General features: G+C 46.9%; 1 protein-coding gene and 1 long non-coding RNA gene across 8 annotated transcripts in view; one reads left to right on the forward strand and one right to left on the reverse strand.

The window, feature by feature from the left end:
• Nucleotides 1-926: 926 nt before the first annotated feature.
• Nucleotides 927-9,360, reverse strand: LOC125755789 (uncharacterized). 3 transcript variants are annotated; one of them, XR_007413117.1, is made up of 4 exons: nucleotides 9,242-9,360; nucleotides 7,718-7,983; nucleotides 3,809-5,199; nucleotides 927-3,684 (listed from the first exon to the last, which is right to left on the reverse strand). It is a non-coding gene; the product is annotated as an uncharacterized LOC125755789 (long non-coding RNA). The 3 variants fall into 3 exon arrangements; XR_007413116.1 differs by lacking the exon at nucleotides 9,242-9,360 and having other exon boundaries at nucleotides 3,809-3,885; nucleotides 4,329-5,199; nucleotides 7,718-8,343; XR_007413115.1 differs by lacking the exon at nucleotides 9,242-9,360 and having other exon boundaries at nucleotides 7,718-8,343.
• Nucleotides 8,507-17,571, forward strand: part of TTLL11 (tubulin tyrosine ligase like 11) — a 245,235-nt gene continuing 236,170 nt past the window's right edge. For 2 of the 5 annotated variants that reach the window (XM_049114499.1, XM_035720940.2), the window contains exon 1: nucleotides 8,507-9,069. In XM_049114499.1, the coding sequence (XP_048970456.1) occupies nucleotides 8,689-9,069 (381 nt within the window). In that variant the 5' untranslated portion in view covers nucleotides 8,507-8,688. Of the gene's footprint in view, nucleotides 9,070-9,603; nucleotides 9,715-10,124; nucleotides 12,560-17,571 lie in introns of those variants that run through there. The other 3 variants (XM_049114502.1, XM_049114501.1, XM_049114500.1) reach the window with 3 other exon arrangements.

A 17,571-nucleotide genomic window follows, 5' to 3' on the forward strand; every position in this document is an offset into this window, starting at 1 on the left:
AAATTCTCCCCCAAATCCTGCATCTCTTGCCCCTCAGCCTCCAGCTCTTTAACCCTCTCAGCCTTCAGTAACCACAATTTCTCTTCAGAGATTGGCCTCCTCTGGACATTACATATGAATGGAAACATAAACACACATTTGGCTTCTCCCACTTAGAATAATGTTTTCAAGGCTCATGGGTCAGTACTTAATTCCTTTTTATTTTATTTTTTTTAAGATTCTTTTAAAATATTTTATTTATTTATTCATGAGAGACAGAGAGAGAGAGAGAGAGGCACTGACACAGGCAGAGGGAGGAAGCAGGCTCCATGCAGCGAGCCTGACGTGGGACTCGATCCCAGGTCTCCAGGATCACATCCTAGGCCAAAGGCAACGCTAAACCACTGAGCCACCTGGGCTGCCCTTTAATTCCTTTTTTAAAATTTTTCCTTTTTGCTACAAATCTTGGTGAATCTCATGCCTTTCTCTTTCTTGCTTTACCCCTTCATTATGATAGAGCCCGTTTACAGTAGTTCCTGGAGATTAATGTCATTATTTTCTGAGACATTTCATATATTTTGTATTTCTTCATTCTTTTTTTATTGACAAAGTGTCCCATTAAATGGATGATGCCACATTGTATTTACCCATGTATTGGTTGATGGACTACTCTGGATAGCGCTGCCATTTGCACTCTTACAGGTTTTTGCTTTCATTTTTCTTGAGGGTGCACCTGGGTGTGGAATTGCTGGGTCACATGGTACCTCTGTGTTCATCGCCATTTGAGGACCTGCCCTATCATTTTCCAAAGCAGCCACACCGGCTTACATTGAACCATGTGTATGAGGGTTCTAGTTTCTGCACATCCTCACTAACCTTACCTGTCTTTTATTTTATTTTTTTTTTTTCTTTTTATTTTTTTTATTTATTTTTTTTTATTACAGCTATCTTAGTGGGTCTGAAATAGTCTCTAATTGTGATTCTGGATTGCATTTCCCTGATGACCAATGATGGTGATCATCTTTTCTGCCTGTTTTTGTAAATAATGTTCTATTGGCACCCAGCCCTGCTAGTCCACTCATTTACATATTGTCTAGGACTGTTCTCTTACTACAAGGGCAGAGGAAGCCTGCAAAGCCTAGACTCCATGCCACATGGCCCTTTACAGAAGTTTGCTGACGCTTGCTCTATAGAACCCTATAATCTGTACCATGAAGATTTGCGCCGGTATTGGAACTGCTAAGCAAATGTTAGTTTCCTTCCTGTCTCCCTCTCTCCCTCCTTCCCTCTCTCTTTCTTGAGGCAGACAAGTCAGGCCTCCTTCTGCAGCTTCATTTTCTCCCTGGAGCCATCTTCCCCCTGCTGATGGTCTGCCCACCAGGGGCAGCTGCCCACCGGCACCTGGCAGCCCTTTTCTTTCTTTTTTTTTTTTTTAATAGATTTTATTTATTTATTCATAAGAGACACAGAGAGAAAGGCACAGAGACACAGGCAGAGGGAGAAGCAGGTTCCATGCAAGGAGCCAGATGTGGGACTCGATCCTGGGTCTCCAGGATCACACCCCGGGCTGCAGGCGGCGCTAAACCGCTGCGCCACCGGGGCTGCCCTGGCAGCCCTTTTCAAAAGAGGTTTCCCTAGCCGTTGAAGACAGGGAAGAGGGATGCCTGGAGGAAGAGGCCTAGAAGGGAAAGAGGCTGGAGACAGCTGGGATCAGCCCCGTCCAACCTTGGGATGATAACTAGAGATGGCCCGGGTCCCCAAGGCTCCCACAGAGGGTCAGGATCCCCAGTGCAGACACCCGAGTTGTGAGACCCCAGGCTCACTGCCCTGCTCTCTCCCCAGTTTCTTTCTTGGATGAGTGAAAAGTATTAAAAGGATGAATCTTTAGTGATGGTGAGGGAGGAGAAGGCTGGGGTTTCTCCGGGACCCCCAGAGTGAGGCTGGTGCGATGAAGTCCAGGGCAAGCGTTTGGGGCCCAGGGGAAGGGAGACTGCTGTGGCCTAAGCAGCAGGAAGATCCCTAGTCCTCGCACCTCTCCCCACAGTCCCCCACCGTATCACCTCCGGCTGCTTAACTGCAGTAGACTCCTCCCCAGTCTTTCTACTTCCGGCCCTGTTCCCCGCACCCCTTCTAAGGCAGAGTATGGTTAAGGGTCGGGCTCTGAGCCACAGTGGGCTCTGCCCCTTCGGTCGCAGGAATGTGGGCGCTCTTCTTGCGTGCTGAAGGCTGATGTGTAAATGGCGGATCCTAAGGCTACTTCCTCGGTTGCTGCGAACACTGAGCTTGATAACGCAAGTCAAGGGCTTGGAGCAGTGTCCAGCTCAGTACATGCTCGTTATTTCTACTTCTCAGTGCTCAGAGCGTTCTTTCTGAAATAGAAATCTGACCCTGTCAGTCTTCTGCTTGAAAGCCTCCCAGCGATCCCCACGACTATGGGAAGAAGACTGTTTTGACACTGCCCTGCCAACCTTCCCATGTCTTTACCACCCCCACCAGCACCCCATTGCTCCTTGCGTTCTGAGGTCACCACTCTGGGGCTTTCCTCCAGCTATGCTCTCTGCCAGCCTCCCTCCTCAGGTCCTCCAGAACCCTGCCTCCCCACTCCTACTCACAGCGTGAAGGTAAGGTGGCCAGGGGTGGGAAGGGGGGCTCATCTGATAGACATCACACAAAGTTTTCTAGGCCCTGCCATGAATCGGAGCCCCAGTGCCTGTGGACTTTGCCCCACTCTCCCTTATTCCCCATACTGATCCTCTCTGCACCAAGTGGATCATGTATGGCTTGAATTTATTTAAAAACTCGAAGTCAGCTAAAATTTACTATATTTTAGACAAATCTGATCCATTTCATTAGAAGTCAGGAAAGTGGTTACCCTGGGGTGGGTGGAAGATGATTGAAAGAGACATATGGGGGCGCTTCCGGGGTGCTGGGGATGTTCTGAATCTGGATTTGGTTGTTGGTTACATGCATATGTTCAGTTTGTGGAAATCCATAGAACTTTCTGGATGCATATTACTGTATAGATGCATAGAAAAAGCACCAATAGATTATAAAGAATTGGCTCATGTGATTATGGAAGCTGACAAGACCCAACCCAAGATCTGCAGTTGGCAAACTAGAGCCCCAAGAGAGTTGATGGTGGAAGGTCTAGTTCAAGAGCAGAAGACTGATGTCTTGGCTCATACACAGGTGCACTGTGAACAATGGCTAGTATCGTTATTCAAAAAGAAACCACTTATTTCAGAAACAGTTACCCCAGAACTCTACACGGAGTTTTCTGCTCACTCATCACGATTGATCACTCGCTATTCCAGGACCCCTGGAGCTCCTGGGTGCTCTATCATCTGATCTAAGAGGAGGAGGAGATTTTTGTCTGAGCTGTAAGGATAAACAGCGCACTGACCAGATGGTGGGTCAATGGGGTGTAGAGGAGGATGCACCAGGCAGAAACAGCAACACTTGCAAAAGCCACGAGGTGCAAAAGTGTGCTTGCAAATAGAGCCAGACGGGAGTTTGTGATGTCTTGCTCAGATGCTCCTTGCTGCAGACCTTCCCCAGGCCTCATGCAGCTCCAGCCTCTGGGAAAAACTGGGCCACAGGAGCCACCTGGTGGTGCTCTTTGATACTAACAGGACGGAAACTGCGATCTCCTAGCCCTCTTCCTTGAACTGTTCCTTCCTGCGTCTTTCCTCCGAAATGGACTTGCTGTAAAAATGACAGAACAATCAAAGGACATTTTTCAAATTTAAAAATTATATTTTTCCAGTAATCAAAGCAATGCAATTTTCACTGCAGAAAATTTGTAAAATATAGAAAAGAATAAGGGCACCTGAGTGGCTCGGTGGGTTAAGCGTCCGATTCTTGATCCCAGGGTTGTGAGTTCAAGCCCTGCATTTGGGCTGCATGCTGGGCATGGAGTGTATTTAACAACAACAAAAAAGAAAATATAGAAAAGAAGAAAGAAGAAAGTCAGTCACTCTAATTCTACCATCCAGAACAACCACTATTAATATATTGACATATTGGCTTCCAGTGTTTTTCCCTGAATATAATTTTCACATAGCTGAGGATTAGCATGTATATATATTTATACATAAACACATAGACATGCATATGGGCTCAGTTATGTATAACGTGTTGAGTATGTTTTTAGCTTTTATTTTTAAATTTTTTCAGTTTTTATTTAAAAATTAAAAAAATTTTAATTCCAATATAATTAACATAGAGTCTTATATTAGTTCCAGGTGTACAATACGGTGATTCAATAGTTCCATACATTTCTCAGTGCTCATCATGATAAGTATCCTCTGAATCCCTTTCACCTACTTCACCCGCCTCCCCCTCCTTACCTTCCCTCTGGTACCATCTGTTTGTTCTCTATAGTTAAGTGTCTGTCTTTTGGCTTGTCTCTCTTTTTTCCCCCTTCTTTTCCATAGGTTGAGTATTTTCGTGCACAAGGTCCTGGTGTGGCGATGAGTGTGGGTGCTTGGAGCTGGGTGCTGGTGTCACATCATGCTGAGTTTGAGCCCTTTACTAGCTGTGTGACTTGGGCAAGTGACTCCTCTGAATAATAACTTCTTTGTCTATCTGTAAAATGTGATTAATAACGGGACATATCCCAGGGCTGTTGTGAAGATTACATGACATGACGTATGTAAAATGCTTAGGACGGTGCCTGGAGCAGAGAGGTTTCCTGGTAACACATAACCACGGCAAGCTTAAGTCTGCCTTTCTGATTTGTAGCAGAAGTATTTAGAAATTGGATGGATTTCTCGGTCTAAAGATATGAAGACCCCCAAGGTTGACCCAGTTTGCCCAAATTGAGAGGCAAATTCAACCAAGATCTCGTGCCTCTAGCACCACAGCTGTTCTCATTTGTCTCTATATTCTTCCAGGCCCCATTTAAGCAGGACAGTTTTTCAGCATTGTAATTGCAATGCACCAGTCTGCTTACTGTTACATCATCAACATTTTCCAAGCGGCTAAAGCTGTCATCGGCAGTATCTTCTACCGTCTGTGCAACTATTTCCTTATTGTTGAATATCTGAGTTTTCTTTTTCTGTTCGTTCATTCAAAAAACAGTTCTGGCAGGCACTGGGATATACGGTGGTCAACAAGGACAGCACACACCTTGCTTCTGGCACTTGGACTCTGGCTGGCATGACAGACCACGACAGAGAAACAAGTGAACTGGACTCCCACTGTACACTGTGATGAGTGCTGTGAAGGAAAAGGAGACGACTAAGGGAGGGATCTACTTTTGTACGCATTTTTATGTTTTTGAGAAGTTGTTTGAGTCCCTGATTCTAACCCATTGTTTGCTCCTCAGCAGCTGTAACTGAGGCTTCTCTTTGAGGAGCCCCATTTGGGTTTGGATTTTCCATAAGCTCTTCAAGCTTCCTGAGGAGTCAGAACTTACTGACATGTTCAAAGGCCTGGCAATGAAATCAAATGAGCCTTGTTTCCTCATTTCCCTTCCTCTAAGATGTTTGTTTCAACCAGTGCAGTCTGCTCCCTGCTCCCCAAAAGGACTTGTGATTATCCCCTTCTTAAATCTACTTGCACTATGCCTTTTTCTTCACCTCTTTCTCAGGATAGGACCTCCACAAGCCCTGGGAGCCTTTGAACCAATTGATAAAGGTGCCGCCTTCCGGTGGACAAAGTCTCAATGGCTGAGGGTTAGTGGGCAGAGATCAAGGTGGAGTTCAGCCCTTCTGAGGCCTCTTGGGTCACCTGCAGGATTGCACATGGCAGCCCTGTCCACAGCCTCCAGAATGACCATGCCCCTACTTTCTACCTGCCTGATTCTTAGTTTATCTTGGAGACTCAGTTTATATTCCGTCTCTCAGAGGAAGTCTTATCTGGCTTTCCAGTTCACAGTAAATTCTCTATTCCTTGAACTCCTAAGTAATTTTTTTACTCCTTGTCTTATTTGGCACTTAACTGTGCACTGCCTTGTGATTCCTCCTGTTTTTCTCTCTTGCATCATTATTTCCTCTAAGGAGGTCTGATTTAGATTGAGAAATCAGAGGTACCTCCATAGATGTATCATTTACACTAAATGCTGAAGGAAAAGTGGACAGAGTTCTAGAGAAAGAGTGCTTTAGGCAGCAGGAAGGACATGTGCAAAGGCCCTGAAGCAGCGTTTTGAGATGCAAGGCCAAATGAATATGAATCTGGAATGGCAATTCCAGATTTGGCAAATGAAGTGGAAAAGGACTATTAAATTATCATTCACATTACTTTCTGAGGACCTCTTTGTTCTAGCCCCTGGAAATGCCATATGGAGATGAATCAGATCAGACATGGTCCTTCCCAGACTTATGGAGGAGGCTAAGATGATTTCTACACAGTGCAGGCAGACCATGATCGAGGGTTATCATGTATGTCAGTAGAAGGCAGAGAATGTAACTATTTCCGCTTGGCACCGAGGAAGGCTTATCCAAGAGGGAGACATCCAAGTGGAGTCTGATGTAGGGCGGCCCAGGAGGGGGCTCGTGCAATGGTCCAGGCTGATGGCCTGAACTGGAACAATGATAATAAAGATGGACAAGGGAGAAAAGATGAGAGAGACATTTCTGTGTAAAACCTCTTTTAAAAAAAAAGATTTTATTTATTTATTCATGAGAGACACTGAGAGAGGGAGAGAGGGAGAGGCAGAGACACAGGCAGAGGGAGAAGCAGGCTCCATGCGGGGAGCCCGATGTGGGACTCGATCCCAGGACTCCAGGATCACACCCTGGGCCAAAGGCAGGTGCTAAACCACTGAGCCAACCAGGCATCCCTGTGTAAAACCTCTTAAGACTTGGAGATGGGCTGGTTTTAGGAGGCCAGGGAGAGTAATAAGTTAAGACCTTGCAACTTTCAAGCAGGGATGACTGAATAAAGGCAGTAACCCTCGATAAGACCAGGGATAGAAGAGAGACAGGATTTAGTGGGGCGAGTAGGTTGGTGCAGAGATGGGTGGGGTGGGGTGGGGGCTTCTCTTTGGTACCACGGACAGCTCCAAGGATCTCTAGAGGCCTTGAGACAGACTAGATAAGTGGTTCTTGACACTAGGTGCCTTAGAGTCAGCAGAGGAACTAATTTAACATACAGACTCCCAGTCCCGCCCAGATATTCTGCATCAAAATCTCTGGGGTTGGGGTTCAAGAGCCTGCATTCTAAATAAGTTATTTGTGCCAATTAACTCAGGTACCGGCAGTCGCGTGACTACACTTAAAACACTGAAGTAAACACGGTGGCTTCCAGAGAGAGATGGGAGCGCCCTCTGCTGCTAAAAGGACGTTTGGCCCTCTTGGGTTTATGACTGGTACATTTCAAGGCAGTTTATTGAAGCAGGGCACCCTTGGGCCAAAAGAAAGAAACAAGAGACCAGGGGAGACGAGTGACGAAAAAGGGGCCACCTGTGAGCTGTTGCAGTTACTGTCTTCAGTCTGGGGGTGCTGTTACACTTTCCCAACTGCATTCCCCTAAACAAACAAATGTGACTCCCAAAGGTGAGAGGGGAGAACCCTCTCCTTGGATTGGCCCCTGGGGGGCTCAGGGGTTGAGCATCTGCCTTTGGCTCAGGTCGTGATCTCAGGGTCCCGGGATCGAGTCCCGCATCGGGCTCCCTGCATGGAGCCTGCTTCTCCCTCTGCCTGTGTCTCTGCCTCCCTCTCGGAGTCTCTCATGAATAAATACTCTTTAAAAATATATATATTGCGGCCCAAAAGAAATGAAACCAGGGACCTACCTGAAAAGGTATTTGTGCAACCATGCTCACTGCAGCATTATTCTCAACAACCAACAGGTGGAAGCAATCCGAATGTCCACTGACAGATGAGTGGGGTAGAGACAGTGTGCTAGATTCGTGCAGCAAACCATCATTCGATCTTAAAAAGGAATGCCCTTCTGGGATCTGCTACCGCGTGGATGAGTGGTGACGGCACTATGCTGGTGAAATCAGCTAGACGCAGAGGGACAAAGGTTGCACCATCCCAGTTGCATGTAATGAGGTCCCTGGAGGAGTTAAGTGCATAGGGACAGTAGAATGGTGGTTGCCAGGAGCAGGGGGAGGGAGGATGGGGAGAGAGACATGGTTTAGTGGATGCAGAGTTTCAATTTGAGAAGATGAAAACGGTTCCAGACCCGCATGTTGGGGATGGTTTGTGCACGGTGATGTGAATGCACTTAATTCCATCGAGCTGCACACCTAAAAAAGGTCAAAATCTGGAGCTCGTGCAGCCTGGAGTTGTCCCCACGACCGCTGATGGGGGCCGGGGACGTGAGCCTGTTGCTGAGAGGTTCGTGTCCGTCGCCCGCAGTCCCCCGGCGCGGCGCGCAGGAGCCCACAGGGGTGACACGCTCGTGCCCCGCAGCCCCGCAGCCCCGCAGCCCCGCAGCCCCGCAGCCCCGCAGCCCCGCAGCCCCGCAGCTCAGCTCCGGCCCCGCCCAGCTCTGCGCCCTCGGAGCGCCAGGGCTTCCGCCCTCTTCCAAGATGGCCGCCGCCGCCTCTGTGACAGGCCTGGCCACGTGGGCGCCGTCGCCCAGGGAGTCGCCGCGGCTCCGGCGGCGATTGTCCCTTCGCGGGCCCCGTCCCGCGGCGGCGGCCGCCCGGTCAGCCGGAGCCCGAGCGGTCATGGCGACGGGCAGGGCCGGGGAGCGCGTGGCCGCGGCGGCGCGTGGCGGCGGGTCGGGGCGGCGGCGGCGGCGGCCCTGAGCGCCATGCGGCGGGGCAGCGGCGACCGGGAGCCGGCGGCCGGGCGGGAGGCGGAGCGGGTCGGCCTGGACGCGGGCGCCGCGGGGGAGCCGGAGCGGGAGGCGCCCGAGGAGCCGCGGGAGGAGCGCGCCCCGGGGAGGCCCCGCGCGGCCCGGGAGGGCGATGCCAGCGCCGTCCCGCCCCCGCCGGCCCCGCCGGCCCCCGCCCGGGCGCGGGGCCTCCGCCTGCACCGGGAGGCCGCGGGCAAGGGCCGGGGCTGCGGGCGGAGCTCGGGGAACCCGGCGGACGAGTTGCGCCCCCCGCGGCCGGTCACCGTGGACAGCTCCAAGGCCAGGACCTCCCTGGGCGCGCTGAAGATCAGCATCCGCCAGCTCCGGTGGAAAGAGGTGAGGCCCGGCCGGGCGCGGCGCGGCGCGTGGCTCGGGGGGCGGGGGGGGGAGGGGCACCTGCACCTGCACCTGCACCTGCACCTGCGCCTGCACCTCGGAGCGCCCACCTGCCCCAGGTACCAGCCCCGCCCTGCCGCCCGGCCGTGCGACCTGGAGCAAGCCGCCTCACCTGTCAGGCCTGTTTCCGCCCCGCGGAGTCTCCTAGTCTTGTTGGCATCGGAAGACTCGCCCCGGTGCGAGTGCGCCGCCGACGGCAGCTGATCCTACCACAGCCCATCACCACCATCACCACCGCCACCACCACCGCCACCACCGCCACCCCGTCCGCGTCTTGTCCTCCGTGCAGGGACCGTGTTTTATTTACATCCTAGGGCTTGGCCTACAGCGCACGCCCAGAAGTGGTGGATGGACAGGGGAATGGGTCATGGGTCATGGGTCGTTCATCCCTGAACCCATCTTAGGCCCGGCGGGGGCGCTGGGGTGCAGAGGGTCGTCTGACTTGATTTTTCAGCTCCTAAGGCTATTCCGCAGGGTCCCAGGAGTGGTGTGATTGTGAGATTTAGGGCCGTCAAGTCTGGAGACTGAGACCCGGACGGTCTGCTGAGGGAACAGGAACCTACAGGAGGCAGCATGAAGACTCAGGTACTTAGCTCTCTGTGCTTTGGCCACGGCAGACATCCAGAAACGGTTTTACGAAGTTGGGACACATGGAGAGACGGCCCCGGAAAGGACTGATGAGGTCAGGAGGTTGATGTCCCAAAGGGAAGGAGTCGTGTAGTTTGGAGAGAAGTCAGGAATCAGGCAGGGTAGACTTCCGGGAAGGTAGGGGTTAGCCACTGGGGAAGTCTGACTCCGGGCGTCAGGGCCCCCAGGCTTGGGCCTTGCGGGATTCAGAGGAGGACTTGCGTGCCTAGGAAAGCTGGAAGGAGGGCTCCCAGCTCCGGACAGGGTCGCAGACCTGGGCCAGTGATGTGAGGGAGGACTTGTCAGTGCTGTGGTCCTAACGAAGAGAGAATCCAGGGACTGAAACCAAGCCGCAGAATCAGGTGAGGCCGACTGGCCCAAGGAGGGCCTGTGCTTAGCTTAGCCCTGTGGGAGAGACAGACACGAAGCCGGCTAGATCTTGGGAGGTGGAACCAGAAGGTCTCAGAAACCAGCAGGCATACGCGCCAGGTTCATGCTCACAGTCTGTGAGTGTCCGCTATGGATGCTGGACCCTGGGAATCAAAAACGCTTAACCTTTGCCCTCAAGGACCTTAATTGTTCAGTAGGAATAAAAACACAAGTAAAACAAGTCATTGCGGTGATTATAGGGTCTTTGTTGCTACTTCCCAAAATGTTCTTTCCCCAGTTATTTGCATGGCTTGCTCTGTTGCTTTTGATCTCTGAGCAAATGCCACCTCCTCAGAGAAGCCTTCTTTGTGATCCCTCCTCCGACCCTTGCTCTTCTTTATTTTATTTTATTTTATTTTTTTTTATGGCACTAAACTCTACTTGATACTATATCGTGTATTGTTTGTTTGTTATCTGCTTCCCTTATTAGAATGTAAGTTCCATGAGGGCAAGGGGCTTTGTTTTGTTTGCTGCTGTATCCTCAGATGCATGGCATGTAGAAAGTGTTCCATAAATGTTTGTTGAATGGATGAATACATTATGTGATGAGTGTTTCCCTGTCCCTGTGTAAAGCTCTAAGTGCTATGGGAGAAGAGGGAGCTTCGCCATCTCGAGAAGAGCTTCCTGGAGGAGAGAGTTGTAAGCTGAGTTCTGAGTGCTGAAAAGGAGTGGGAGTTATCTAGGGGCTGTCAACTTTGGATATCTGGTAGAGAGCATAGTAGGGGTATAGCAGAGGTCCATTTGGGGTTTTGCATATAGTTCCGAGTGGCTGGATATCAGTGGGCAGCAGGATAGTAGTGAGGTGGAGGCTGGAGAAATGAGAAGGGTTCAGACCAGGGGCCATGCTGTGGGATGTGAACTTGATTTTGGCAGACTGTGTGAGCCACTAAAAGATTTTAAATTTCTTCCATGTATTGACTCTGCTAGTTTGTCAAGTGAGTTAAACTCTTTAGGCCTCTTCGTTTACCTGTCTGTCAAACAGGGTCGGTTGGGTTAGTTCAGTGGTTCCCAGGCTCTCCTGTAGCCGCATAATAGTAACGTTAGTCTACACAAGACCCTGGCACTGGTGAACCCAGTGGAGTGGGTAGTTTCCAGGCCCTACCTGTAACTGCCCTCTCTGCCCCAGCTCTGCCTTTTTCTTCTTGCTCAGAAAGCATATTGACAGGTAAGTAAGAGTTACTCTTTCTGGCGTATTTTAAAGCAAATTCACTCACAACAATAGGACTTTACTATTAGGTGTGTGATTGTTTGCTTAATGCCACTCTTCGCTATGAGTCTGTGAGGACCTGGTCCTCCTGGGAGGGCAGGAGTGGTATTTGGCTTGGGTTACACCATAGGTGTTCAATAAATATTCACCAAATGAATGAATGAGATACTTGCCACAGAGCTCACAGTTCATCCTGACACCCTAAAAGGTAGAGTTTCAAAAGTACTAGAGTAGGTAAACCTTGAGTTCCGTCCAGCTTTAAACTAGGATGATGCTATTTTTAGTACCTACTGTAAAGTTGACTGCATGACAAAGTAGCCTTTTTAAAAGGGGTACTAAGAAGGTGCAGACACTACCTCTCCAGACCTCAGTATTTCTGTTAGGGAGAGATGTTGGACAAGATCATTTATAATGCTCAGCACAATGTTCTAGGAGCAGGGATATCTCCAGTGGGGGCTGGGACACAAGGGATTGAGCGGTGTCCCTGGTATGTCATGCTGTGCTGTTGCTGCACGATTTGGGAGTACCCAGCTAGCTGGCTCTGGCAGGGGTGGGCGGGTAGCCCAGGTAAGAAATAAGGTCATGGACACCAACCAGGGTAAAAACCCGGTGTTTCCTTTGTGAGTGCATAGTGAGGGGCCACACCACATGATCCATTTAGCAGGACAGCATGTAGCCAGCATGTGAACTCAGTGTTTGCTCAGCTACGGGACACAGTCTCCCTTCCTCCTTCACTTTTCTTTATTACACATACATTTAACAGCAATGTTTTATGAAATATCGGCAAATATGATGAATTCTTACATAACTCTTATCCTGTGCCAGGTACTCTTCTGAGTGCTTCATGTATTTACAGTGATTTGATTTCCCCAACAACTCAGTAAAATGCCTCCTGTCTCCATTTTATGAAAGAGTAAATTGAAGCACACAGAGGTTAACTTATCCAAGGGTCATATGGCTGATAAATGGCCAAGCTAGCATTTGAAACAGAGCTCCATTTGGAACCAGCCTTCAGTTCTGGACTCTTCTGACTGTTTCCTAATGGATCTCTATCTGCAGACCCCAGGTTGGAGTTACAGATACAGATGTGAATGGGATTCACTCCTTGTCCTCCAGCAACTTCCAGTGTGAAAGACAGACATGCAGGCCAGTCTGGGAGTTGAAGAGGTAAAGGCCATTCCTCACAGAGTTGGAACAAAGGCAGGGAGTATGGGACAGATTTTATATGCAGAATGGGATGATAGGGAGCATGTGGGAGAGTGGGGAGAGATGGAGAAGGAGCCAGATCATGGAGGATGTTGGAGGCCATGCCAAGAAACTTGTGCTTCTGCCTGAATATGATTACAGAATCTTGCCATATATAGACTCAGCTTTGCTTGCCCACTCTCTCAGCCCCAGGTGTACCACGCCAACTCTCTGATGATTCGGTTTTCAGTTATATCCACTCTGGTCAGGTCTAATCCAGTCATGTTCATGATAATGAATTTGCCTTGCAAAGGAAAATTCTGTAAATGATGGCTCTGTAAACTTAATAGATATGACAAAAGTTTATTTGAGAATAGCAAAATCAGGTTTATGGAGTCACTATTGAAGTTATGACATGAAAGAGAGAGATGATTCCTGGCTCATAGTAGATGCTCAATAAATATTTAGGGAATTGTATGGTCTTCTTCCAATTGTGTGAGACTCTTTCCCTGCCCCCTGTGTATTCTTTTGCAGTTTTGACACCATTAGTAAAGAAACCTTGGGGAAAAGGAGAGTAGATGCCGCTCTTGTTATGAGCTGCCTTCCTTGGAGATGTAGGTTGTGTATATGTATGTGCACGGTGGTGCCATGGACACCAGCTAGCTGACATGAATGTAGGCGCTGAGAGATTCAATAGAAGGACCTTTGTTGGTAACAGCTTGCATAAGTCCCTGTCCCAAGATCTGTTACAGTGTAAACTCTTTGTTTCAGAGACTCTGAAACCTGGGTTGTTTTCTGAAGTTTATCCAGCCTTCTTTAGAATATGTATACATTTATTATATGGCTCTATTTAAAACTTATGTAATATCAGTTACTGTTTATTAAATATCTGTTATGTGCTAGGCATTGCACTAAGAGGTTTATGTTCATTAAATATTATATCAGACATTTACTATGGATTGTTTTATTTAATCCCCACAGCAACCCCCAAAGTAGATCCTCCTCTCATTTCCAAATTACAGATGAGGAAATTGAGGCTTAGGGAGAGGTTGGTACAGGGCTAGCCCACAGCCACAGGTAACAAGTGGCAGAGCCATCCAGGGCCTGTGCTTAGAATCAGTGTACAGTCCTACGCTGTTTTCCTTACAAATCCTTTGTTAAAATCTACCCTGCCAGGAGTTGCTTGATTATCATTAGTCCCAGATAATGCTTGAAGAAACTGAGGTGGGCGCAGCAAGAGAGGGAGTCCGGGCTCAAACAGTGGTCTTTCTTGTTCCGAAACTTACTTGCTGGGGTGTTTTATAATTCTCCACTGGTTAACCCTCCCATTTGTTTGATGCATAACTCTCAAATGACAGAGTCACTCAGAACCAGGAGAGCGATATTGCAAATAGGACTTAAAATAAAGCACGTGGAAATATATCTTGCCTGGCAGAGGGAGCATTTGGTGCCTGCACCTTCCAAATCCTATCTTGTTGCTGCTCACAGAGGAGAAGTAATTTAATTTGGGTGCCATTTGCCTAGCTGAGTTGCCTTGCTCCTCTCTGGAATGTGATCCTGCTGTATCATTCCTTCTGGAAGAAGATGAAGTATAAAGTGAAAAATTGGACGGTTTAATCTTACCTCCCTTTCTCATTTCAATGATAGTTATTGCAACTTATGTTCCATTTTTTGCACGCAGCATTGTATGTAAGAATGGTTTATATCCTACTCCATCAAATGCTCTCCTTTCAACAGACATGTTATTTTAATGTCTAGTCCTCCAGAATTTTTCCTTTGCCTGTTGAGCTTGTCATACCGTTACAATTACAATTCACTACCTCTGTTGTTTGAATGGTGTGGTATGTGCGATAGCTTCACAAATCCACATGAACGCCTTAAACAGGCCTTTAAAAAATCAACAAGTTCCAGGGGCTCATACTCAAGTTCAAAGGCCAGTACAAATTAAAATTTTGGTTTTTCAGCTGATAATTGCTAGAGCTGTTTCCCATATTATGTAAACATACCTTCTACTGTAAATAGCCTCAATTTCGGTAGCATCCTGGATTCTGATTTTGTATCAGCAGAAGTTGAATGTAAAAATTCAATAATACATTCTCATTTTCTTTTAAATCTATTGTTTGAAAAGGACATATTATAATAGTAATTGCTCACTCTTTAAGTGCTTTCTCTAGAGGGGAAGTGTTGTGTCTTGGAGCTAGCATGAACTCTGGATTCAGACAGTTGAGTTAAAATCCTTGCTACTAATGACTTGTGTGACTAAACTGATCATGTACTAAATACATAATCTGAGCCTCAATTTCTTGACCTGTAACAACGGGTAAGTGACACCTACCTTGCAGAATTTTTGTGAGATAAAATAAGGGAATGTATCTAAATTGCCTTAACCCAATGCCTGACATACTTTCAGTATTTAGTAAATGTTAGCCATTTCTCTTCCTTTGAGCAAGTACAGACACTGGTTTTTTGATCTACTTTTTAAAAACTAGAAAAGAAAAACTGTTATAGAATTTAAGTCTGTGTATGTAGGTTACTGGTTAACCAGAGCATCTATGACCAGCTCAGCGGAATCATTTCACAGACATACTGAGACCTATTCTGTGCCAGACTATATTTGGACTCTTGGGATAGCGCAGAGAGCAAAAACACACATCCTCTCTGTGGATAAGGGACAGTTAGTTACATTTTCTATCACTTTTTAAAAAATTTAAATTCGATTTGCCGACATATAGTATAACACCCAGTGCTCATCCCATCAAGTGGGGACAGTTACATTTTAAATGAATGTCAACGTGATGTAGTCTAAGTTTAAAAATTTTAAAGTAGCACGGACTTAAACTTTTTAAACCGATTATACTTCTAAGGTTTTGTGAATTTAACTGAAAAATTTAAAGCCTCCATTTTGAACCTGGTGCCTACCTCATACTTTGGTGTATTAATTATCAAATGTATCACCATGGAGAGCTTATTTTAGATATTTGAGTTCGCAGGGAGGGCTGAGGTTGTGTGTGTGATTATACCCATTAACTGTGTGGAAGAGTTAGGGAGTTCCTGGGCTGAATTCTCTATTCTCTGCCATCATCCCTACTACAGCCCTCCCCACTGACTCTGGAAAGACCATAGCCAGACATGGGTTTGGATATTGGCTCTGTGACCCTGGGCAACTTGCTTTACCTCTCTGAGCCAAAGGTTTCTCATCTCGAGGAATGAGCACAGAATACTTGGCAGGGTTGTTATGAGGGTTAAATCAGAAAATCTTTAAAATGCCTGTGTTTACAGTAGGAATACCTGTTAGGCTTTCCCTCCAATGAATTTCTGTGACATCTTAATTAAGTTTTATAAAAGAAGCTTGGTGGCATGAACAGGCTTTGGCATAACATTACTTGTCCTTTCATTAGTTTTGAACTCCTCCCTTCCTTGCAGTTGCTCCCTTGCAGCCAGGCTATGTTCCTCAGATTCTTCTGCAAAGATTATTGTTTTGCTAGTGAGAACAGTAATCATGTTTCTCTATCCCAGATGGACTAATATCTCTCTCACGTCACATCAAGTGGTGCCTTGTTGTAACGGCTGCCATTTTTATGTGTGTTTGTTTCCCTGGATGTGTTTGGACCATTATCTAGTGATTTTTATAAATGCCTTTGTAAGTCCTAGCAGGCAGTTCTGACGACTCTTTCTCTATCCCCATCTGCTTCTCTGTCATCTGAATAAAATGTCCTCATCCTTCATGGAGCTGGAAGAATAGGGCAGTTTTTGTCCTGTGCCCATCATCCCTTTCAGTAGAATGTTACTTTTCCAAAATGTCCTTCTGTCCATCTGCCTAGAATTCTTATGAAGGACAGTTTTCCTGTTTTGTTCTTTATGCTCATAGGGAGATTTTATTTCTCTTTGTGTCAGAACTGTGTTTTACTGGAATATAAAAAAGCAACAATGGTAAATTTTCTAGACATCTTAGACTATTTATAAATAAATTTGTTCAATTTCCAAAAATAATATGTGCTCATAAAAAACGTACACAGCTCCCAGGTGTGTAAAATAACCTCCTAAGCCCCTACTCCTCACCCCATCCCCTTCCCTTCTAACTCTTCTCCTTAAGAGGCAACACCACTGTTAATGTTTGGTATGTATCTTTCCAGATTCTTCTCCTATTCCTGCATTTATCAGGATAACTAAATTGTGCTGTGGTAACAAGCAACCATAATGTATCAATGACTTAATAATAACAAAAGTTTATTTCTTGCTCATACTCAGGGATTCAATGCAGATTGGTGGAGGGGGGGATGGGGAAGCTCTCATCATTTTGGTTATTCAGAGACTCATGCTTCCAGCTCAACACCTGCTTCATTGAGTCACTGAGGGGAAGGGACTGTGCAAATTGTGCACTCTGACTTTTAAGACTTCTGCGCAGAAGTGACTGTGCTCACATTTCCTTCACCAAAGTGTTACATGGCATGGCTGACTTCACAGAGCTGAGGGTGTGCGGTCCTACCATGAGGGTATAAAGAGGATAATCAGAGTATCCAGTGAACAGCGCTAATGACCACCATATCATAATATCAATCATATGTAGAGATGCAAGAGATACACATGTAGTGTATAAATACAAACATACGTTCTTTTCAATGCTGCAGTTAAACAATATGTATAGTGTTTGTCAACTGCTTTTTTAGCCTGGATATCTTTCTCTGTTAATAAATATAGGTTCATTTCATGTTAGTAACAATTTAATAGTCCACTTTGTGGATATACCATCATAAAATTTATTGATGGATATTGCTCCCACACTTATTCCTTGCAATTACAAAGAAAGGCACAGGATATTGTTGTTCAGACATTGTTTATTTGTACAAATACTTCTTAGGATAAATTCCTAGGAATTGTTGGGTCAGAGGGTTGTCACTTTGTGTTTTGGTGGTTACTATCAAATGCCACCAGCAATGTTGAGAATGCCTGTCTTCTCACCTCCTTTGCAATGATGCTATCTTCTATTAATGCTC

This window comes from Canis lupus, chromosome 9, assembly GCF_003254725.2.
Source record: "Canis lupus dingo isolate Sandy chromosome 9, ASM325472v2, whole genome shotgun sequence".
Taxonomy (NCBI): domain Eukaryota; kingdom Metazoa; phylum Chordata; class Mammalia; order Carnivora; family Canidae; genus Canis; species Canis lupus.